This window comes from Trichoderma reesei (genome assembly GCF_000167675.1).
Source record: "Trichoderma reesei QM6a unplaced genomic scaffold TRIREscaffold_23, whole genome shotgun sequence".
Lineage (NCBI taxonomy): Eukaryota > Fungi > Ascomycota > Sordariomycetes > Hypocreales > Hypocreaceae > Trichoderma > Trichoderma reesei.
In genome coordinates this window covers 139,594-161,997 of record NW_006711170.1, presented here as the reverse complement: position 1 = coordinate 161,997, position 22,404 = coordinate 139,594, and the positions used below count along the sequence as shown (strand labels likewise).

At 54.4% G+C, this 22,404-nt stretch overlaps 5 protein-coding genes across 5 annotated transcripts; 3 read left to right on the top strand and 2 right to left on the bottom strand.

Annotated features, from left to right (window-relative positions):
• Window positions 1-1,333: 1,333 nt before the first annotated feature.
• TRIREDRAFT_81174 (Hypothetical protein) lies at window positions 1,334-3,362 on the top strand (the record flags this gene model as incomplete). Its single annotated transcript, XM_006968461.1, has 3 exons — window positions 1,334-1,973; window positions 2,044-2,660; window positions 2,736-3,362. 3 exons carry the CDS (start codon window positions 1,334-1,336, stop codon window positions 3,360-3,362), a joined length of 1,884 nt encoding a protein of 627 aa, XP_006968523.1.
• An 8,411-nt stretch (window positions 3,363-11,773) lies between these two features.
• Window positions 11,774-14,400, top strand: TRIREDRAFT_35867 (uncharacterized protein; the record flags this gene model as incomplete). The annotated part of the gene is made up of 2 exons (XM_006968369.1): window positions 11,774-12,899; window positions 13,034-14,400. Coding segments are annotated over 2 exons (2,493 nt in total), but the record flags the coding sequence as incomplete, so codon positions are not given.
• A 1,030-nt stretch (window positions 14,401-15,430) lies between these two features.
• Window positions 15,431-16,915, bottom strand: TRIREDRAFT_51420 (dimethyladenosine transferase-like protein). The gene is made up of 3 exons (XM_006968398.1): window positions 16,480-16,915; window positions 15,955-16,377; window positions 15,431-15,765 (listed from the first exon to the last, which is right to left on the bottom strand). The coding sequence occupies exons 1-3, from the start codon at window positions 16,882-16,884 to the stop codon at window positions 15,613-15,615; spliced, it is 981 nt and encodes a 326-aa protein (XP_006968460.1). The 5' UTR covers window positions 16,885-16,915; the 3' UTR covers window positions 15,431-15,612.
• Window positions 16,916-17,310: 395 nt separating this feature from the next.
• Window positions 17,311-20,354, top strand: TRIREDRAFT_23118 (uncharacterized protein; the record flags this gene model as incomplete). The annotated part of the gene is made up of 1 exon (XM_006968360.1): window positions 17,311-20,354. The coding sequence occupies one exon, from the start codon at window positions 17,311-17,313 to the stop codon at window positions 20,095-20,097; it is 2,787 nt and encodes a 928-aa protein (XP_006968422.1). The 3' UTR covers window positions 20,098-20,354.
• TRIREDRAFT_51415 (uncharacterized protein) lies at window positions 20,328-21,158 on the bottom strand. The gene is made up of 3 exons (XM_006968397.1): window positions 21,050-21,158; window positions 20,811-20,926; window positions 20,328-20,709 (listed from the first exon to the last, which is right to left on the bottom strand). The coding sequence occupies exons 1-3, from the start codon at window positions 21,144-21,146 to the stop codon at window positions 20,539-20,541; spliced, it is 384 nt and encodes a 127-aa protein (XP_006968459.1). The 5' UTR covers window positions 21,147-21,158; the 3' UTR covers window positions 20,328-20,538.
• Window positions 21,159-22,404: the final 1,246 nt, after the last annotated feature.

Here is a 22,404-nt window from a genome sequence, read left to right as displayed (position 1 = left end):
CCGGCACATGACTTTCGCCACGAAAAGGCTGAGCAAGTCAGCAAAGCCCTCGACTTAATTATAGCAACCATAGCCCGTCGCTGGTCACTATTGTAGTGGTTGTTCGTAGCCGGTACTCTGCAGTGACCAGAATCTGTTGCGCCTCACCGTGCCAAAAGTCGAAGCGTTCTCAATCTCAGAACCGAGAGATCCAGCAGCAGCAAAGAGTATCTACCTAGAGGTACCTTAGGTAAGGTAGGTAGAGTAAGAGTTGATCGTCATGTACATTTGCGTAATGGTAATTGGTCCATATAAAGCGAGACGAGGATGACAAAGCGATACTGGACTCTGGTCAAGGGTCCTGGGTTCTTTTCCATTTCTCTTCTAGAAAGGGGATTTGCGCTGTTTCTCCCTCGAGCGCAGAGAAGCGGTCAGCGAGATCAAAAGGATACAAGATGGATTGCAAAGCGGAGCGTTGCGTTGCGTCCGCAGAGGAGCCGAAGGTGACAAGCTCAAGGGGGAGGCAACAGACTGCCCTCGAGAGGGGAGGGGAGAGGAGAGAGGGGGGGAGAAACTGAGATTCCAGCGGTCCAGTGGTGGGGGTGGAGAGTCTCTAGGGGCGGCGGGTGGCTCTGCAGCGCCTGTAGCGCCCAATCAGGCACCTGTCCTGGCATAAGATGCAGGGCGTCCCGACCAGAGTCATGCACTGTTTAAGGCAGAGGCATGAAGAACTCGGTAACTGCGAAAGTGCAGGACTGGACTGTGATATGGAGGTTGGAAATAAGGGCAGAAAAGGAGACGAGTGAGTGAGCAGTTGAAGAAAACCTACAAGACAAAGAGAAACAGAAGACGGAAGGGGGTCAGAGACACCAAGAACAGCGGCATCTGGGCGTCCCGGTTTCGTCACCGCATTCTCCCCCCGAACTCGCTGAACTGTGGTAGTACTGTGCTGGCCTTGTACTCCTGCCGTACGGGTACCTCGCACGCGCTCATCGCTGAACCCTTGACGAAGGTACCTCTTTTTTTGCGTGAAACCCGTCCTGTCCCTTTTGATTGCCCACCGACACGTTCGCGGTGGAGCCCAACCCAAGCAGGACGAAACCCTCGTGGCCTGTTATTGTTCTGCCGTCCTGCAATCCCTCCTAATCGACGCCAGTTCTTGCTCTACACCACCGGCCTTTCTCGCAGCATAACTATCAGACATTACAATTATCCCACAGTCCGACCTGTTTGGCGCTGCGCCAGGCAGCCCCGTTTGTGCGTTTCACCTAGAGTAGCTCACCGACCTCGACGGCGCTCCCACGGCTTGCAGCATCCCCATCCCCCATCGCTCAGGCCCCGTCCCTCATTCGCCATGTCTACCACGGTTGCAAAGAAGCCGCCCGTCATCTCAGTCGGCAGAGCAAACTCAGAGTCTCCCACTGGAAGCGCCGCAGGAACCGGCTCGTCGCCTCCCAACCCGACTCACACGCGAGCCCACTCCGTTCGCTCGGCGACGCCCAACAACAACAACAACAACGGCCACTCGAGGACAAGATCCGTTCGCGGCGCCCCTGTTTCTGCCCGCGCTGCCGTTGCCCGACGGGACACGGCCATGAGCAACACCGACTCCGACGCCCGCGCGGCTGCGGCTGCCGCCCTGGAGGATCTCCAGCAGCGCCTGGAAAAGGAGGAGAAGCAGTCGGAGCAGTACAGGCGACAGGCCGAGGTCTTGCAGTCCAAGCTAGACGACGCGGTCAAGGAGTCGGCCAAGCTGGAGGAAAAGGTCCACGAGCACGACGAGCTGATTGAGACGCTGCGAAACGAAAAGAGAGAGGCCGGACGCAAGATCCGCGAGATGGAGACGATATACGAGGCTGAACGGAGCGCGATCCTCAAGGAAAAGGAGGAGATGGCGAACAAGGAGGAGGAGATGCAGATGGTCATTGCGCGACTGAAGGAGAGCCTAGCCCAGAAGCTGAGCCTTGAAGACGACCCGAGGCCGTCGAGGCAATGTAAGAGATATACCGAGTCTGAATCCTTGCTTTGGTCACACGCTAATCTTGATTGTCTTTCTTACAGCAGCCAGCGCCTCTCCCTCACTTGACGGCAGCGGCTTTGCCCCTCCGTCTTCCCTTCAGCGGAGCGACTCGCGAAACAGCTCCAAGCTGATCCTGCAAAAGGACAAGCTCATCGAGTCGCTGCGTCTGGAACTCGCCGAAGCCCAGATCAAGCTGGTTGAATCCGAGAACCAGGGCGGAGGTAGATTGCGCGAGGTCGAGCGACAGCTGATGGAGGCGCGCATGTCCAACGCGCGGCTCATGGAGGACAACGAGAGCTACCAGCTGCTCCTCCAGGAGAAGACGCTCAAGGGCGACTTTGGCCAGAGTGACTTTAGCTACATGAGCCCGACCGTCAACGAGGAGGCCTTGAACGCGCTCGAGGGCAAGGCAGGCGGCTCCAGTCTCGCCGACGAGCTTTCGGATGCGACGCAGTCCGAGCCCGAGTACAGCGTGGATCACCGCCGTCTCGAGAGCGAAGTCAAGGCGCTCAAGGAGAAGAACAAGGCCCTCACGCTGTACATCAACAAGATCATCGAGCGCCTGCTCCAGCACCAGGACTTTGAGACGATCCTGGACCAGTCGGCAGACATGAAGCCCCCGTTGCCCGAGAAGGACAAGGAGCTTCCACCACCTCCGCCGGTGGAGAAGCCCAAGATCAACACACAGGTCAACACACAGGTCAACACACAGGTCAACGGGCAAGCCAATGGAGAGCTCAACGGACAGCCCACGCTGCAGCGAACTCGGACCGCGCCCATAATGACTGGAAGGACGAGGCCGCGACCCTTTTCCATCATACAGACCAACGGCGCCCAACTGGATCACACCGACCCCGACAAGGCACCGAGCATCCCCATCGGCCTTGGTCGGATAAACAGACGTTCGCGACCTGTCAGCGACCAGTTCCCCGGGGCGGCCAGTCTGGTCAGCCAGATGTATAGGGGTCCGGACAGCCCTGCATCGCCGCCCATCAACCAGAGGCACTCCTCCGCCTTCTTCCCTACCGCCGGCGTGATTGGCACTCCCGGACGGATTCCTAGCGGTAGCCATGCTCCTTCGTCCGGTAACTTCCCAGGCACGAGAGGCGAGAGAAGCGAGACGTCCAGCTTGAGCGGCGACTCTGGCGAGATCTCGACGCCGCAGTCGCAGTCGCCGCCACGATCCCACTCCGACAAGCAAACCACGTTCACCGGCAGCAAGCCCCGCCCGCTGAGACTGGTACAGGAGAACCCGGACGCCGTCAAGGACAACAACGCCAACAAACGAGCAAGCTGGATCTCCGGCTGGGGCTGGGGCGGCAAGAAAGACGAAGTGCCAGCAAGCCCTGCAATCCCAGAGTAGGACGACATAGACTAGGAAGGGCGAAAGGAATGAGCCAAAGTTGCTTCTCACGAATATTGAAGCGAAACGAAAACAACATCTTGGAATCATGCTTTCTTCTTGGGGCAGAATCTTGGGAATAGGCGTCTATCATGGGAACGCACCGACTACTTCAATATACTCAAACGGATAATTTCTTTACAACTAGGATCAGTATACATGCTTCTTTTTCAACATCAGGGACGATACGCACGGCAAATAACGATAACAACGACGGAGCGGCCGGACCGACGGGCAGAGCGGGCTTGGATATGTCCCCTCTACACCCATAGAACTCCTTGGACAGCAGATGACGATGACGACAAATGACAAGTACATGACTTGCAAACAATTTGATATGATATACTTATATATAACCTTGTCTGGCACCCTTTTTACTTCTTCATCTCTACGACCCTGGTTTTTCCTTTTGTCACTTATCACTATTATTATCCTCCGAGAAGCGTATGATGGGTCCCGTCTTCTCATCGTTTGGGGATATTGATTGACGAAAGACCAAACGAAAGAGAAGAAGAAGGGAAAAAAACGCAAACGTGCATTAGATACATACAAATGTACGAGTACGGCGAGACGTATGTGCGGGTTATATGGTTTGGTGGAAGTTGATGGACGTGTGTGTATTCTTTTTGTCATTTCTTCTTCGTTACACCCGGTTATTTTTCGTTGGATACTTTATGTAGTTGTTTAATTGATGCATTATATACAAGGACAGGATATAATATCTCTACTCTCATATTTATAGTATTATACTCACATTTTTTCTCTCTAATACTTGCGGTAGTGATGAGCAGATCCAAATGACCTTGACCGGGCATTTGCTTGCATGCATGGTGGAGAAATCTGGGTTTGACGTCTCCTGAAGACAAAGGGATCATGCAGTATGATGGAATCAATCACGTAGTCACAGGCAAGGGGGAGGAGCAGCATCCTGTCTGAAACTTGGAGTCGCTTTGGATTGCCGTTCTTTGGGGGGACGGCCTGCCTTTACGCAGTTTTAGGGAGGAGGAGTGTTGCATGTAATAGATACACTTTTGTTGTTTGAAGTACCTGACATTCAGAGGGCTGCCTTGGGCGGGAAACCTGCTCTTTGATGTGAAATGCAGAGACGATTTGAGGCGGTTTGTGTAAGTTGTGTGTGGAAGATGTAATGGAAGTGCTGCACAAACTACCAAGGTAGCTGGGGAGGGCCAGTGTCATGCGGCATCCCATTTCCTTTCGCGTACGGCGTTTTGCAATCGTCTTTATTTTCTTTCTCTATTTCTAATAATTGGATTTGTTTATTGTATTTTCTTTCTTCATTCTATCATAGCCTGGTCCCAAAGTCATGGGTTCACGATACCTATGGAGCAAAGGCAACTACTAACTGCCTGAATACCTAGGTACCTAGTATTACTTGACCGCTCATTACATGTACCTTACCTTACCTAACATGCGTCAAGCGGCATCACGGCCTCAATAGTTGAGCAATGACCTCCTTCTTTTCGCTGCCCTGTCATTACTTGTCTTGTCGGCACCAATTATCCTCCCTCACATTGTCCTCATGATGGCTCTTTGATTCCTCAAGTGACGGCTTGACGAGGTGGTTGGGTGCTTCTTTGCTCTCTCCACTTGCTGGTCTTCTGAGCATCTGTGTGCTGCTGCATTTGGATTGATGCATGTTTAGGGACATGTACCTACGCAGGGTTGGCCTTTTTTTTTCCCTTTGCATCTGTTTCTTTTCTCTCTCTCTCTGCGCTTGATACCCAACAAGGCATCACGCGTGGGATGAAGTGGCCACTGGTTTGTCGTCGACTGCCTATCAAGTGAGCCTCGAGCCTTTCTGCGTGTCCTAATTTCTTCTTTACCGGGTGTCGTTTTAGGATTGTACATAGCATAGTAGTATTAATAACATGGGCGTGGAGACTCTCTTCCTTGTCTCTCTCTCTTTTGAACCACTTTGAATCTGTGCTGCAGCAAGGCGGTGAGTGGAAGAGACAGAGAGAGGCTTTTGCTCTGGCCAGGTAAGTAGTGATAGGTATGTACTGTATGTGTGTAGGGATCTGTATGGAGAAATTCCAAGGGCAAAAGAGAGAAAAAAACAAGGGTCTTGTGAAGGGGCGTTGTTTTTGGGGTGGGAATTAGGCACGATGCGGAATCTCTTGAGGGTTTGTGAGGTTAGGTATTACATGTTACAATACTGTACCGCAAAGAGGCGTGTATGTATCTACGAAGTCGTGCTGCACGGCGATGGGGACTTGGGGCGATTGATGCTAGTGATTGAATTTTTTCTTCTCTCTTTTGGACCAATTGCCGACCTATTTCGTGCATTCTGTGGGCGTTGATGGCGAGATTTAGGACAGAGGCATGTGGAAGATGCTCGTGGTTGGATGGAGTTTGTAATACTAGTGATATTTCACATTACGAGTACGGGCACATGCATTTTGATGTGTGATTACCGATGCTTTTTGTACGTACAAGTTATAGGGCTCTTCGTGCAAGGTGGCGAAAACCTCAACTTCTTAATACATCCTTGCGGTTGATCGGGTCGTCGTTCGCTTAACTCTGATAGAGGGACGATCAGATCGCTGTAAAATCAATGTTTGCTGGATTGTTCGCGCGCTCGTGATGCTGATGGTGGAGGATACATATTTGCTGTCTACTGGGGCGAACTTACATGATGAGCTCCAGGATATCAAGACTTTAGCCAGCGCTACATGTACGATACACACCCGTCTACAATAACACCATGTACCCGTAGGCTACGAGTCCAGGTAGTATCATTCTTCCAAACCCCTTGCAAGTTGAGGGAGCCCACTGTCTAAACAAGCCCGCATCTCGTCGGCTTCAACCCGAGCCAAGCACTCGCAGAGCAAGACATGCTCGCCAACCCGCTCTGGTCGTGGGAGTGCGTCTCGGCAAGGCAAAGGCGCAGTGGGACGACGTGGAGGCGAGGTCACCTGTGCAGGAGGCCAGAAGGGCACGTACGAGAGTATGTACATACCTACCTAGGTAAAGGTAGTAGTCCAACGTATTATTAGTAAGGGGATGCAGATACCAGTATGAGCTTGTTGAGGTTCTGGATACTAGATGGAGATGTTGAGGAGGTAGCGAGAGGCGTGCATTGCGGTTCATCATGCGTGCGACTCGAGATGGAGTGCTACAGTTGACATGGAGATGCTACCTTACTACTACGGGGGGTTAGTATCATGAAATGGCGAGTTGGACTGGGCAAGAATAAGCGAGCCGTTGAGGCAGAGGAGCAGCAGCAGCAGCAGCAATGGCCCGCGATCTGTGACGGCCGATATATGTACAGTAATACTACGAGTACGCTCTTTTCCCCCAGATGACTGCTGAATGAAGATGGCCAAAGAGAGAAGACATCTCGACGGGTCATAGAGAAGAAAGGGAAGTGGAAGAGATGCCCAACCAGGCCTAACGCAGGTTCTGGGAGCCGCGTCAAGGGGGCGAGACGAGAAAGACAAGCAAAAAAAGAACAAAAAAAAAAAAAAAAAAAAAAAAAAAAAAAAAAAAGGAAAATCAAACAAAAAATCTTAGATGAAAAAAAAAAAAAAAAATTCTTTTGTTGATGATGCATGTTATTAGGGCCATGCATCTAATACTATGGAAACCGCACAAAGACAGGGGTGGCGTCTATCGTGTCGAGCTGTGAGAGGCTGGCGGCAGACTCCTGCTGGGGATCGGCTGCAATGCGCCGCCAAGTGCTTTGTGGCTTTTTTTGGGGGGTGTGTGTGTGTGTGTGTGTGTGTGTGTGTGTGTGTGTGTGTGTGTGTGTGTGTGTGGCCGCTGCAGAAGGGGAGGGCGTTGGGGGCCGGTCAGCGGGAGAAATGGAAGAAAAGGGCTCTTGATTTTCTTCCTCAGAGAGAGAGAGAAAGAGAGAGCGAGAGAGACAAAAGAGACAGAGTCATCAGAGGCTGTTGGAGGTGAGAGTTGAGACATAAGGCGCCTTGGCCAGATGGACCTTGGGTGTATTTTGTAATAGTAGTAATACGTGGACGTGGACGTGGACGTGGACGTGCTTGGACCAAAGCCAAAGTGATGTGCTGTTGCTGGTTGTTCTCTTGCTCCATCGGCTACTAGGCAGTTGGTCACAGGTTGGGATGCGCTGCCAGTGATGATTGGAAGACTTGAGGGCATCACGATGAACGTGTAACAGCCCTTCCTACCTGATGCCGGCCCATGTGTGGTGACAGTTCATCCCTTGGTGTTGCCGCTGCGGTTGCGTTGTGTCAGTGAAGGTCTAAAAGTAGGTACCTACCTAGGCTGAGTAGGTACATGTAGTATCATCATCAAGCAGAGCGAATCCCATCTAGGGGGGCGGGTGGATGGGACGGGACGACGGGCCTGGACACCTGCTTGCTGCTCATTCTCATGCCACAATCGAGTCTAGAACGCGTTTGATGTTGATGTTGATGTTGATGTTGATGTTGATGTTGTTGCTGGTTGCTGATTGCTTAATCAGTTGGATGGGCGGGATGGGCAGAGCTTATGCTGGCTGCTGCAACCATCATGTGTTGTTGACCAGCCGCGACAGATCCATTGGGCCGCTACCGAGCATCTGTGCTTCACAATCGTCATGTCCCGGTTTCTTCCCATCGGCGAAAACCTCCTCTCACTCTCAAAAAGGACGAAGCCGGGCTGAGCCATTTAATATACCGGCAGCAGACGATGATTGTTTATTACATACATACTTGTACATGACTTGCGCGCGCAGGCTCATGCAAGAAGTGAGCCGACAGACGACGTTACTGCGTCTGATGCTTGCAGCGAGTTATCCCGTGAAGAATTTCCCCCAGGGTATTACTGTATTACCTACCTACCTACTGTAGACAGTTGACCAGGGACGGCCCCTGGCATCGGATGCCCCTGCTAGGCTTCTCTGGGCTGCTTTTGCTGTGAAATCCTGGGGAATGTTGAGTGCTAGTAATATTGTCAGGCATCTACATACTACCTAAGTACTAGTAGTATGTACTGTACCTATCTTGGCCCTGGCATTTGCAAGCCAGCCATATCACCCTGGATTCATGCACAAGAGGAAGTAAGTACGGAACCTGTCGAACCGCTTGGACGCGGCTCACGGAGCAGAAACCTGCGACCGGTCGGCGCTGATAACGAAGTGGTGCGTGTTTCCTGGGAGAATGTTGGGAGTCTGTGGAACGCAGATATCACAATACTACTACTGTACTCGTAGGCGACGCCCGTGTTGTGCCTTTTTGGAACTGGGTGGTCCTTTTTGGCGTCGGTGCAAGAAACCCTGGACGCGGGTTCTGTTTCTTTTCCTTTTGCTTGCCACTTGCCGTGCTGCCGACCATTTGGTAATTACTATAAAAAAAAAGAGCACACACCCACTGTGCATTATAAAACGTACCACTACTACGTAACCATCGTCTTGCCGTGTTCTTGTTTGTTGATGCTATCGATGCTGTCCATGACGTGGGTGGACCGCGGCAACGCTCAAATCAGAGGGGCCGCCTGCTGTTGCTTGCACCACCACCTTGTTTCCCTCGCTTGCGGCGTAATATCTGAAGCCAGGATTTTCAATCAAGGCTACAGTACAAAAGCAAGGGAGGATCAGAATGGAAGACGAGTTGGCTGCATCCATTGGGGTCTGGGCAGGGCTCACCTGGCACGGCAGATGCGCGTGCTCGAGATACTACCTAGTAGGTAGCTTGATGCTCTGCCCCCCCCTCTGTGTAATATGCTTCATGACGTCCTGGCCGTCTAACTTGTGTTGCTTCCACCGCGACTGGCGACCCTTCTGCGTCGCATTGGCCCGGTCTGAGAGGCGTGGAACGTGAGCCGTAGCAGTCATATCCAATGAACAGAAGGAAATTAGAAAATAGACAGACAAGAGTGAAGAGGAGGGCAAGTGGTCGAAAAGCAAGTAATAAAGTGGTCGCCTGGGATGATCAGTCAAAGAGCTAGGTTGCTCTCTACATGTAGCCTCGTACTCTAAGTGAACGAGGCCTTGAGATGGAGGGCACAACCTACTACATTGCCTTTCCAAGTTATTACTGTACATGTAACATACGATTACAATGCCATCAACTGTGCCATCCATCCTCTTTGTAATTAGTATATTAAGCTGCCATGAACTGAGAGCGGCCAAGAAAAGGACCGTCGTCGTCAATTGGCCCACGGTCCGACTACGAAGCAGCTTCCGAGTGCCACCTGGCAATGTTGTGCTGCAACTGGAGCAGATGCCAGCCTTTTCGAACGAGCACGACGGCCTCGGATCCATGCAGAGGTACTGCGTAAGGTCATATTAAAGGTAGCGAGTATTACCGTAACTGTACGTTGAGCTAATAGCGATCCCAATGCTGGCCAAGCAAGTCAGCAGACTTTCTACCTACCTAGGTTGTTGCCATCGGTGCACTGGCCAGGTCCTTGCCCTTGTACTCGTACTTGTAGTTCGTACAAACGATGCCGACGAGGAGGAGGCTGGGAGTCCGAGTTGTGGCGCTTGGGCGAGGGTGGCAGGTGGGTGCAAATGCCAATGCGGCGCTGGGTGCAAACCATTGAAATGCCCTACTAGGTAGTACTATTACCAGGCGGGTACCAGTAAGGTACGAGTAGTACCTAGTAGTTGTTTGGCACCAGCAAACCGGTAGGAAGTTGGAATACTGCAGTAGGTAATACAGCACCAATACTCGCACGTCCATTGGATTTGATGAATCATGCTTGTTCCTTTCATTTGTTTGTAACAAACGGTAAGACGGGCGGCCAGCCAGTCGTTCGGCGTCTTTTTATATCTCCGCAGTAAGCATGGCATAAATTCCATCCTCGCACAGCGTCCTGGATGAAACCGCGCCGGCTGATGGCAAAGCAGAAGCAGAAGCCAGACGCTCCAATTCCGCATCGCTTCACGCTCCCCTTTTCTCCTTGAGCCTCCTTGAGGTACTACTACTACCTTTAGGCTCTCCATTTTCTTTTCCGCACAAGAAAAACAACGAGCTATGTATTGGTGTTGCATCGAGCCCTCAATCAACCGACCGCCTAATCTCGCCCTCTTGCCTCGGGCGTGTGTGCCAACCTTGGCGTCGGTAACACCCGGTACCGGCCTGGCACCAGCACCAGGTACAGTACCTAGGTACAGTCCAGGCCCTGTAGTGAGGTGGTGAGGTCTGGTGCCTTATGTACCTCCCCCACGCGCTGCCTTACCCAGGTTGCTCTCAAGTAAGGGTACCAGGTAGGTACTTGGCGCTACCCGGGTCATGCATGGACCGAGAGTGCCTTGGCACCCCTGTCGCGAGTATCCTCCCCGTATCCCGTCTTGCCTGCGTGAGGTGATTGGCACATGCCTGCTCCCTCCACGGATCCAAGTCTGGCACGCCCATGTCCTTGTTCTCACGGACCCGTTTCTCTCTCTCTCTCTTCTTCCACCTCCTCCTCCTCCGCCCTCTCTTTCGTCCCCTTCCATCGTATTCCCACACCCTTCCACTCCAGGCCTGCTTTGCTGCTGCTCCTGGTGCTGCTGCTAGTGCCGCCCTGAAGCAGAGTCCCACCATCGTGGCCAACCCGATTGATTGTGTCATCCTTTGCGCACCTGTTTCCGCTCCGCGTCCCCCCCCAAGTTCAAAGGCACCCCCGTCGCTGGCCCTGTCATCCCTCTTCCCCGGCTCGAACGAGTATTATTCACACAATTTTCCTCCTCGCCCTTCTCTGTCTATTTATTTTCGCCATTCACTTTCTGTGCGAGCCTGCATATCCAGACACTCCCCCCTCCGACCCCGTTCTGCTGCACCGCTCGAGCTGTGCTGACGCCACCCCCCTCCCTCGAACCCCCCGAACCCATTGGCTGGCTTTGCGCATCGAGCCAGAAACACCAACGTGCTAGTACGACGCACGCAAGGGAAGGGCCTCAACGTTGGGCATCGCGCCCATCCGATCCTCCCGCATCGCTGTACATTACTGCCCTGTTACTTGTGTCGAGCCAACCATCATGAGCCGCGCCTGGGCCGCATAACCTCACACCTCTTGTTCCCACTCAGCCAGCAGCCAGCAGCCCGAACCAGACAGAGCCAGCATCAGCAACAAGCACCAGCTCCAGTCCCAGTCCCAGCACCAGCACCAGTACCAGCACCAGTCGAGGCCTGCCCCGTTGGCATGCATGCCCTGCGAACCCACGACTCGCTTCCCTATCCACAGCCATGAACAGGCCACCGGCTGCTGCGACTGACGGCGACGGCGCCACACAGGCCGGGGCCGACATGGCGAATCATCAGCCCACACCTGGTGCGTCTGCGTCCGGTGCGACGTCCACCACCAGTGCCAATCCAAGTGCCAATCCGAGTGCCAGCTCCAGCTCCAGCTCCAGCTCCGGTGCCAGCGTCAGTGCCAGCGCCAGTACCAGTGCCAATCCAGCCGCTGCTGCCAGCATCAGTGCCACGGCGACGTCGACTCACTCCTCCGCCAGCAACTCCGTCACCCATTCACCCATGGGCTCCCGAGACCCCTCCCCGACCCGTCAACCCCGGAGAGCAACTTCGTCGTCGGGCAGGATCAACGGCGCGACATCACGGAACAACAGCCAGCAGGCCCAGAGCCCGTCTCCCCAGCGCAAGTCGACCCTCGGCGGGCCTGCCTCCGGCCTTCGAAGCCTCTCCGCGACCACCACGCCGGCTCTCGTGCCCGTGACCGCCAACAACGACTCGCAGTCGCAGTCGCAGTCCCAGGTCCACGTCCACGCCCAGGCACCACCCGCACCGCAGAAGCCTGCACAGTCGTCCGAGTTGAGAGACAGCACGAAATGGCCCGTGTCGCCCCGTCTACGCTCCCCTCCGCCGCAACAACCTAGAAACGGCAGCACGACGACGCCTCGCCCCCCGAGCGAGCAGGATCCTCCTCCGCCTCCTCCTCCTCCCCCTTCTTCTTCTTCTTCACCTCCTCCTCCCATCATCATCAACGTACAGCACCCTAGCCCATCTTCCATCCAGGCCGAGTCCTATCAGTCCCTGACCGCCAGCGAGAGCGAAGCCGAGGACCTGCAGATGGCGTCTGGCCTCCGAACGCCGGCCCGCGGGCCTCTGGAAACCGTGCAGGAAGTCAGCCAGCCCAACTCGCCAGCCCGATTGCGCGGCCAGCAAGACGCCACCCTCTTGGAGCATGTCAGGGAAAAGTTTACCTACACCGACAACCAGTCCGACGTTGATGGCGGCCGGACGCTGCGAGCCAGACCCATGCTTCCCGGTTACGAAAATGGAGGTGACAGCAGGGCCGAGTCCAGGAGGACAACCTCTGTCCCTCCGCCCCTCCTCTCCAGGCAGTCTAGTGCCATTATGCTGTCGAAGCAAGCCAAGGCCCGTCCTGAGGGTTCTACGCAGACAATGACGGTCGAGACGGAGACCGTGGCGAGCATTCCTCAGGTGGCACTTGCTGTAGGACCAAAGCCTGACGGAATGAATGGAACTCTGAGGACGAAGCAGAGCACTGAAACCATTAGGCCCCCGAAAAAGGAAAAGAAGAGATCCTCTCGAAAACAGCCGGTCAACAGTGGAAATGGTGAGAATCCCCGTTCCCCCCCTCCCCTCCCCTCCCCTCTCATTCCGCCCACTCTGCATCAGACTCCTACATGGTTTCCCTTGCGAACCTGTAGACCTTGGCCAAGGTAACAACCATGCTAAAACCAATGCTAGGATCATCCAAGGCGGACATCTTCGAGGCCAAGATTGCCAACGCTGTCGACGAAGCCAACACCTCCGACTCGGAAGAGACGTTTGTCTATGATTCCAACCCCCCCGACGTTGGCGAGCGGGCCTCTCGCCGCTTCCACTCCCGCACCCCCAGTGCCACTTCCATAGTGAGCCAGAGCGATCGCCCCAACATGCGGGCGATATACGGCATCGTTGATGGCCATGGTCCTGCGCCTAAGAAGAGCTTGAAGTTTCCCAACACGTACGCCAACGGACCCATCAACGATGGCGTGTTGACCGGCGACGAGGACGGCAGGGGAACCGGCCGCAGCGCCAGCGGTTCTGGCCGAGGCACCGTCCGGCAGCATCACCACATAGGCCGCTGGGGACGCCAGCCGGGTAACGGCCATGCTTCGCTTTTCGACAACGAATCACCCTTCCAGAATGCGTCGAGACCAAAGATGACGAGCTCCCGCCACTCCTCCGGACCCCCAAGCCCGAGAAATCACCCCTCAATGTCCATGCGGGGACCGCTGAACTCCAAGCGATCTGTGATGCACATGTCCTCGAGCTATGATCTGGACGAAACGACGGGTGCGGATGACGAGCGCAGGCCTCTCCTCGACAACAACCGCAGAGGCCGATTCAGGCGTGGCCCGCACAACTTGCGGCAAGCTGAGGCGCAGACGTACTCTAGGAGGTCGTCCTATCTCAACCGGTTTGCCGCATGTCTGGTCCTTACCATGATGTTCCTCTTGGTCATTACGGGTGCCATAGGCTTCATGTTTGCGACGTCCCAGCCTCTCAGCGACATTGAGATTGTCTCCATCCACAACGTCGTCACCAGCGAGCAGGTTCTCATGTTTGATGTCACCGTCAAGGCGCACAACCCCAACATTGTGGTTGTCACAATCGATCATGCCAACCTCGAGATCTTCGCCAAATCAGAGTATGGAGGTGCCGATTCGGACTGGTGGGATAGCCCCGACGGACCCAAAGACAACTTGGTACGTCCGTACGACGATCCAATCAATGATCCGACCACCCCGGGAGGAGAGGACGAGACGAAGCCGAACGTGCTCCTCGGCCGCATCACCGAGTTCGACAGTCCCTTGACGTTTGAAGGATCTCTGTTCCATCAGGGCCTGTCCTCATCGACTGGCGAAATGCAGCTGCCGTATCCCGGCAACGGCACGGCGGGCGGCTCGAAGCGCTGGGAGCGAATCTATCAGAACGAATTTGACCTTATTGTCAAGGGAGTGGTCAAATACAGTCTTCCTCTGAGCGCCCACATCCGCAGCGCTACCGTTTCAGGGCGAACGACGGTCAAGCCAAACTCGGCCAACAATCCGCCATCGAAACCAAATGTCACGGCAGAGAATTTTGAAGCATAAGACGGGGGCATTGTCTCCCTTCCCCACAAGGCTGCGTTGACGAGTCTTGTTGCTCGTTTCCCCTTCATCCCCCTCACCCCTTCACCCGTTCCTTTTCTTCCCCTTCGGTTTTCCATTTCTAATGTTTGTTTGTGTACATCGAGCGCGCATAGCGAGGTTTCTTTCGGAGCAGAGGCGTTGGATTGCAATTTCCAACAATATCATGGCTTGTTCGGTTACTGGCAAGGACAAAGTTGGCCCTGCCTGGGTGTTTATCTTTTCTTGGGGTCTTTTTGTGTGTCAGAGTTCACCGGGGGGGCAGAGAATCACCCTCTTCATTTCCAAGTTTTTTTTTTTCTCTTTACCCTCTTCCCTCTCCCACCATTCCTTGATTTTGACCTACCTTAGCATACACCACTGGCTTTGAGTCGAAATATTCAGTTCTTGAGCAACAGATGTACAAGATGGAAAGTAAGAAAACAGGGAGCACACGAGGCATTCGAATGGAGTTTTCTTTATATCTCACGCAACATAGATGAGCAAGTGGCAACTACTCACCCCCCTTTTTTCCTTCTGTCATTGTAACGGTTTTCCCTCATGACAGGCGGTCGATCCCGCCCACACGCAGCTGTTTTCATTCCTACCTTTCTTCGATAGGAGGGAAAAGGGGGCTTCCGTCGAAGCGAGTCTTAGAGTACAATTCATAAAGAGAGGTCGGGAGGGGAGGGGGAATAGCCAGAGGAAGTGAATCGATGCATCAGATGGAGATTTACAGTAAAATCAAAAGATACAGTGAATAAAATTGATCCATAGCGACGCATGATGCGCATTACGGAGGTACCTATGTAGATGGAAGAATATTCTGTCATGACATTTGTAAGTTTTCTTTTTAAACTGCGTAACGTGATGGTGAACAAGATGATGCTTCCCAGATGGCCTATAAATGTTTTATAACTCCTAAAACGCCCCTCCTCGCCAGCCCTTTTTTGTGAATCATTAACAAAGACCTCAACAGTGTTGGCCAAAGGCGTGACGATCCTGTTTTTGGACTCAAAACCCCTTTGAAGCCACAACGGCTCTTATAGGGAACAAGGAAAGAAAGAAAAAAAGACAAAACAAAAATGCTCAGACAAAAGAAAAGAAAGAGAATAAATAGGGCACTTCAAGGACGAAAAAGAAGAAGGCCCAGGTAACAAGTTTTTTTTTGTTTCATGAAAAGTGAATGCCCTCCTCGTTAAAGGCAAAGAGCATGCGCAAAAAGTCATTCTCGTCGCACTTGCTCGCGCGCTTGTCCGCCAGCTCCGTCACGTCCTCGAGCACCTTGCGAATCTTTTCGCGGACGAGCTCGGCGACCTTTGTCTTCTTGCGCTTGCTCTTCGTCTTGGAGGGGGCGGTGCCCGCGGATTTTGAATCCTTGAAGAAGCTGGGCGTGTCGTCGTCGTCGTTTGCGTCGGCAGCATCGTCGACGTCCATGCCAGCGGCGTCCTCGTCGGCGGCCTCATCCATGTCCATCTCTTCATCGTTGTCATCCTCGTCGGAGGCGCCCTCGACGAGGCTCTCGTCAATGGGGACGCCGTTCATGGCGCACCAGGTGCGGTAGTTGCGCTCGACCATGGCGAGGACCTCCTTGGTGCCCAGCCAGCTGGCGCGCAGCGTCTTGTTCTTGCGGACAAAGCACACGCGCAGCAGGCCGTCCCACTCGTCCCAGCTGACGTTGGGCCGGTCCTTGCCCATCTTGGGCTCGATGCGCACGACCGACGACTCGACCTGGGGCGGCGGGCGGAAGTTGTTCTTGCCGACCTTCATGATGTGGGTGATTTTGGCCCAGAACTGGGCGTTGACGGAGAGGCGGCAGTAGAGGGCGTCGCCGGGGCGGGCCGTCAGCCGGAGGGCGAACTCGCGCTGGAACATGAGGACGGAGCAGCGCGGGGGGTTGGGCATGGAGAGGAGCTTGAAGACGAGGGGGCTGGAGATCTGGTTTTGTACAAAGATCGAGGTTAGTTATTTTGTCTGTGAAACGACGCATGGCGAGTCGAGATGAAGGCCACGAGGGGGGAACCAAGAGCATATATATACCTGATAGGGGGTATTTGAGATGCAAACGTCAAAGGCCGGCAGCTCCGTCTTGATCACGTCGCCCAGCAGGACCTCGAGCTTGCGCTGCTCGGGCTTCCCCTGCACTCGCTTGGTGACCTCGGCCGCCATCCTGGGATCGAGCTCGACGCAGATGCATTTCTTGGCCTGCTCGAGGATGCGCACCGTCAAGTTGCCCGTGCCGGGGCCGACCTCGAGGACGGTGTCTGTGGGCTTGAGGAAGGCCTTCTGGACAATGGCGTCCGAGACGCCGGGGTTCTTGAGGATGTGCTGGCCAAAGTTGGTGTTGAACTTGAAGACGTTGTTGGTCTTGGAGCTCTTTCCGCTGGGCTTCTCGTAGGGGCCGCTGGAAGCGTTGTTGCGCTTCCCCTTTTCGGCTTTGGCCATCTTCTCTTTGGGGAGGCTGATGCGATGGGATGTTTGATCTGGCGCGAGTTGGGTCTATGAATGTATTTCGAGGAGCGCCGGTTTGCGATATCGTGGGGAGGGGGGGAGGGGTGATGATAGGTAGGTATTGGGCGGGAGACTTTTCTTCAGAAGGGGAAAAAAAAGTTACCAGAGAGCGGAATTATCGATAAGCGGAAAGGCAAGTGCTAGATCTGTAGAGCGGGTGTCAATTTGTAACCCGGATTGCGCGCCACTGGCCCGGAATCTTCACGTGGCAAAAGCTGCCTTTGCACACCTACGGCAACCTGGAAGGCTACTTACTTCATTGTTGCCTCGCGACAGTGGCTTTTCTGCTGCTCTCTCTCAACCATCATTCCTTTTTTCTCTCCACCACCCACCCGCAATCACGCCCAAGACGCCAGAGCGATGACGTCCCGACGCGACTTTCTGAGCCAGCCGGCTCCAGAGAACTACGTCGCCGGTCTGGGTCGAGGTGCCACCGGCTTCACAACCCGATCCGATCTTGGCCCTGCTCGTGACGGCCCCAGCGAGGATCAGATCAAGGAGGCGCTCGCGAAGCGCGCTGCACAGCTCGGCCTCGTCCCCGATGGCAAGAAGGGCAAGGAAAAGGAGGAGGAGGAAGACGACGAGCGGTACCAGGACCCCGACAACGAAGTAGGGCTGTTCGCCGGTGGAGTCTACGACAAGGAGGACGAGGAGGCAGATAAGATCTGGGAATGGGTAGACGAGCGAATGGACCGGCGGAAACGGCAGCGAGAGGCCCGCGAGAAGGCCGAGCGGGAGGAGTACGAGAGGAACAACCCCAAGATCCAGCAGCAGTTTTCGGACCTCAAGCGCGCGCTGGCCACGGTCTCGGACGAGGACTGGGCCAACCTGCCCGAGGTGGGAGACTTGACCGGCAAGAATCGGCGGAGCAAGCAGGCGCTGCGACAGCGCTTCTACGCGGTGCCGGACAGTGTGCTTGCGGCGGCGAGGGACTCGGGCGAGATGGGCACGACGGTCGTGGACGACGGGGCAGCGACGAGCACGACGGACGCATCCGACGGCACAATGACCAATTTCGCCCAGATCGGTGCCGCCCGCGACAGAGTGCTCAAGTCAAGGCTGGAGCAGGCGTCCCAGACGGCCGGTGACGCCTCCGTCATTGGAAGCTCGACGAGCATCGATGCGCAGGGATACATCACGAGCCTCAACAAGATGCAGGTCAACGAGTCACAGGCCCAGGTTGGCGACATCAACCGAGTACGAGAGCTGCTCCAGTCCGTCGTCAAGACGAACCCGAACAATGCCCTGGGCTGGATCGCTGCGGCTCGACTGGAAGAGCTGGCAGGCAAGATTGTGGCGGCGCGGAAGACGATCGACCAGGGATGCACGCGGTGTCCCAAGAGTGAAGACGCATGGCTGGAAAACATTCGGCTCAACCACGATTCACCAAACAGCAAAATCATTGCACGACGGGCCATCGAAGCCAACCCTAGATCTGTTCGGCTTTGGGTCGAGGCGATGAGGCTGGAAAACATTCCCAGCCACAAGAAGAGAGTTATCCGGCAGGCGCTAGACCATATCCCAGAGTCGGAAGCGCTGTGGAAGGAGGCCGTGAATCTGGAAGACGACCCCGAAGACGCCAAGTTGATGCTGGCAAAGGCTACGGAACTCATTCCGCTGTCTGTAGACCTGTGGCTTGCTTTGGCACGGCTAGAAACCCCGGAGAATGCACAAAAGGTCCTGAACAAGGCTCGAAAGGCCGTCCCTACGTCCCACGAGATCTGGATTGCCGCTGCTCGTCTCCAGGAGCAGCTTGGCCAAGGCCACAAGAGCGCTGTGATGAAGCGCGCCGTCCAAGTTTTGGCAAAGGAGTCAGCCATGCCCAAGCGCGAGGAATGGATCGCCGAGGCGGAGAAGTGCGAAGAAGAGGGCGCCATCATCACCTGCCAGAACATTATCCAGGAGACGCTGGGTTGGGGACTGGACGAAGACGATGATCGCAAGGACACATGGGCAGAGGACGCTAGGGCGAGCATCAACAGAGGCAAATACGAAACCGCGAGGGCCATCTATGCCTACGCACTGCGCGTTTTCGTCAACAGCCGGACCATGTGGATGGCCGCGGCGGATCTCGAGCGGAATCACGGAACGCGCGAGTCCCTGTGGCAGGTGCTGGAGAAGGCGGTGGAGGCGTGCCCCAAGAGCGAGGACCTGTGGATGATGCTGGCCAAGGAGAAGTGGCAGTCGGGAGACGTGGACAATGCCAGGCTGGTGCTCAAGCGAGCCTTCAACCAGAACCCAAACAACGAAGACATTTGGCTGGCTGCCGTCAAGCTGGAGTCGGAGAACGGCAATGAGGAGCAGGCCCGGAAACTGCTCGAGGTTGCACGGGAACAGGCGCCCACAGATCGTGTCTGGATGAAGAGCGTCGTCTTTGAGCGTGTGCTAGGCAACGTCGAGACAGCGCTCGACCTTGTGCTCCAGGCACTGCAGCTCTTCCCTGCCGCCGCCAAGCTGTGGATGCTCAAGGGCCAGATCTACGAGGACCTGGGCAAGACGGGCCAGGCTCGGGAAGCCTACGCCGCAGGCGTCAAGGCCGTCCCCCGATCGGTGCCCCTGTGGCTCCTCTATTCCCGGCTGGAGGAGAACGCCGGGCTGATTGTCAAGGCGCGTTCGGTCCTCGACCGAGCGCGGCTGGCCGTGCCCAAGAACGGGGAGCTCTGGTGCGAGTCGGTCCGCCTCGAGCGCCGCGCCGGCAACATGGCCCAGGCCAAGTCGCTCATGGCCAAGGCGCTGCAGGAGGTGCCCAAGAGCGGCCTGCTGTGGGTCGAGCAGATCTGGCACCTGGAGCCTCGCACGCAGCGCAAGCCGCGCAGCCTCGAGGCCATCAAGAAGGTGGACAACGACCCGATCCTGTTTGTGGCCGTCGCGCGCATCTTTTGGGCGGACCGCAAGCTGGAGAAGGCGCAGAGCTGGTTCGAGAAGGCGCTCGTGCTGGACGCGGACCGGGGCGACAGCTGGGCGTGGTACTACAAGTTTCTGGTGCAGCACGGCACGGAGGAGAAGAGGGCGGATATGGTGACCAAGTGCGTGCTCAACGAGCCGAGGCACGGGGAGGTGTGGCAGGCCGTGGCCAAGAACCCCAAGAATGCGAAGAAGAGCGTCGAGGAGATTCTCAAGCTCGTTGCGGCGGAGTTGGAGCAGTGATTATCTTTTTATTCTTTCTTGCTTGTTTTAGCTTACAAGGGGCGTCCATTTGGTTTTCAGAAATGGCATGGGAGTTTTGAGACTAGGGCCGGGATGCTTTTTGATCATCTTCTTTATGTTCTTCCTTGAGAGCGCCGGTTCTTCGACTGGCGGTTGGTCAGGCTGTTCAGAACAACCATGATGTGTACCTATGCGTTCACTTTGAGAGAGTAGACATTCCGGTAGAAACAGAAAAACGAAATGACTCAATTACTAGTAGTGTTTGGTTTGCTCACAAACCCCAAGGTATTTTCTCTCTTCCCGTTCAACAAGAAAACAAAAGGACGAATCACAAGTCTCTCTGCTGCGACTCTGGGGATCACAGGCGTCGTTTCCCCCCAAATTCTCCCTTTTCAGCAGTCTTGCTTCTCTTTGTTGATTATTATATGGTGTGTTGTTAAATTACTTGCTGCCGCCGAACCAGCTCGAGATACCACCCTTTGCCTTGGCCGCACCGTCCTCCACCTTGCGGTCAAACTTGTCGACGGCTTTGAGGGCTTCGCTTTTGGCGTCCTTGGCGTATGCCTCGGCCTCCTTCTTGAGCTTGGTAGCTTCCCTATCGGCTTCGGCCCACTATGAATTGTAAAAAAAAAAAAATGCCATGGTTAGCTTTAATGTACAGAAAATGGATTATTGAATAAAAAAAGTGAAGAACAGATGGGGGGTTGACGCACAGCCTTGTCAATCTTGGCGCCGGCTTCCTGGCCGTAGCCCTTGAATTCCTTTTCGGCGTTGGGAGAGTTGCCGGGGAGGTGGGATCTGATTTTCGCCGAGGCTCGGTCTGCGTCGCCTGTTTTTTTGACAAAAAGCAAGACAATGGCTGGTTAGTGATCGGATGGTTCATCATATATATATGTATACGGGAGAATGGTTTTTGGTCGGTTTGGGGGTGTGTGTGTGGATTTTGACGTACTCTCAAACTTCTTCTCGGCGGCCTTTGCGTTGCCGCCGGCGCCGTAGAGGTAGTATCCGATTCCGCCGGCGGCGCCGAGGCCGAGGATCAGGGGCATTCGTGACTTGGTTGACATTTTTGTTTGGAGAGGGCTGTGATGTGTGTCTGTGTGTGTGTGTGTGGTGGTTGTTTGGTGAGAGTGTTGCTTTGCGCGTGTTTGTGGTGGTTGTGGTGGTTGATGAGGATATGGGAGGTGAAAAGGTGATGATGCTGATGAGAGTGGCGAATTGGAGATGTTTTAAGGGAACTGACAAGCTCTTATCGATTATATATAGGCAGATAGCGCAAAGGGGAAAGAAGAAGAATGGGAACAAGATGGAGGAAACCACGAGGAAATCAGGTTGTTACCCTGCGGTAGGTAAGGTATGTGCTAGCTGAAAACGAACAACCTTGGTTATTGCGTGGGCTTTGGACGGTAAGGTATGTATAGTTGGTTGCTAGCGAACAACTTAGGTACAAATCGAATGATACCTGCCTATCCATCTAAGGTACTCTATTACTCGCAACGCGTTGACGTTGTGTGTATGTAAAGTACCTACTTCATTATGACGCACGCCCTTTTCCCGTGCATTTATGGGCGACAAGGCGCTGGAGTGCAAGAGGTTCGTGATGGTGATGCAAGGCATTGGTCGTGGATATACATGACGTAGTGTGGCAGAGGGAGCGGGGCGGCAAGTACAAGTACGGTAGAGTACCCCGGATTTGGGTACGGGTTGCTTGTGCTAGTAGTATATCGAGAGATGAATGATTATTGAATGATTCTTTTGAAAGAGTGTCGATTATTATTACAGCACTTTAAAGTATAAATCAACACGTAATCAAGAATATGGTGATCAAGAAGATTTATAGTTATATAAATGGTCAACAGGGATGATGGCAATGTCGAGTATTATCATCGATGCACATGCTAAACACTCCGTTGGCGTTCAATGTACCTAGGTATGTAAGGTAGATCGAAGCCGCGATTGACTCCACTGAAAGGATTGCTCTTCCGGTGCCTGTCCAGGTCCTTGCGTGCTGAAACGGGCAGCAAATCGTGCTAGAGATGGGATGGAAGTGCTAATGTAAGCACCCATCTACATCTAGCGCGCCGCCTGTAGCCGCCATTACATCATTGAAGCCTCCAGCTGAGCCAAACAAGGCTGGAGAATAGCAACGATGGCCTCAAGCATGTGCGCTTGGCACAACAAGAGCAGGCAAGATATTGGTCTCTTGCAGGCATTGAATGGCTACCTTATTTCGTGAATCAAATATGCTGGTACTTGTGAATCACAGCTGACATGCATTGGCTTGTTCAATCTACTGTCTACCTACCT

Excerpts from the sequence above, each read along its gene's own strand:
- TRIREDRAFT_51420 (XM_006968398.1), bottom strand. The coding sequence starts at position 16,884 with ATGGCCAAAGCCGAAAAGGGGAAGCGCAACAACGCTTCCAGCGGCCCC. Across the intron at positions 16,378-16,479 it reads TCTCAAATACCCCCTATCAG|ATCTCCAGCCCCCTCGTCTT; the intron begins GTATATATATGC and ends GTACAAAACCAG. Across the intron at positions 15,766-15,954 it reads TCCCCATTGACGAGAGCCTC|AAGACAAAGGTCGCCGAGCT; the intron begins GTCGAGGGCGCC and ends AGCAAGCGCAAG.
- TRIREDRAFT_51415 (XM_006968397.1), bottom strand. The coding sequence starts at position 21,146 with ATGCCCCTGATCCTCGGCCTCGGCGCCGCCGGCGGAATCGGATACTAC. Across the intron at positions 20,927-21,049 it reads CGCCGAGAAGAAGTTTGAGA|GCGACGCAGACCGAGCCTCG; the intron begins GTACGTCAAAAT and ends TCAAAAAAACAG. Across the intron at positions 20,710-20,810 it reads GCGCCAAGATTGACAAGGCT|TGGGCCGAAGCCGATAGGGA; the intron begins GTGCGTCAACCC and ends TACAATTCATAG.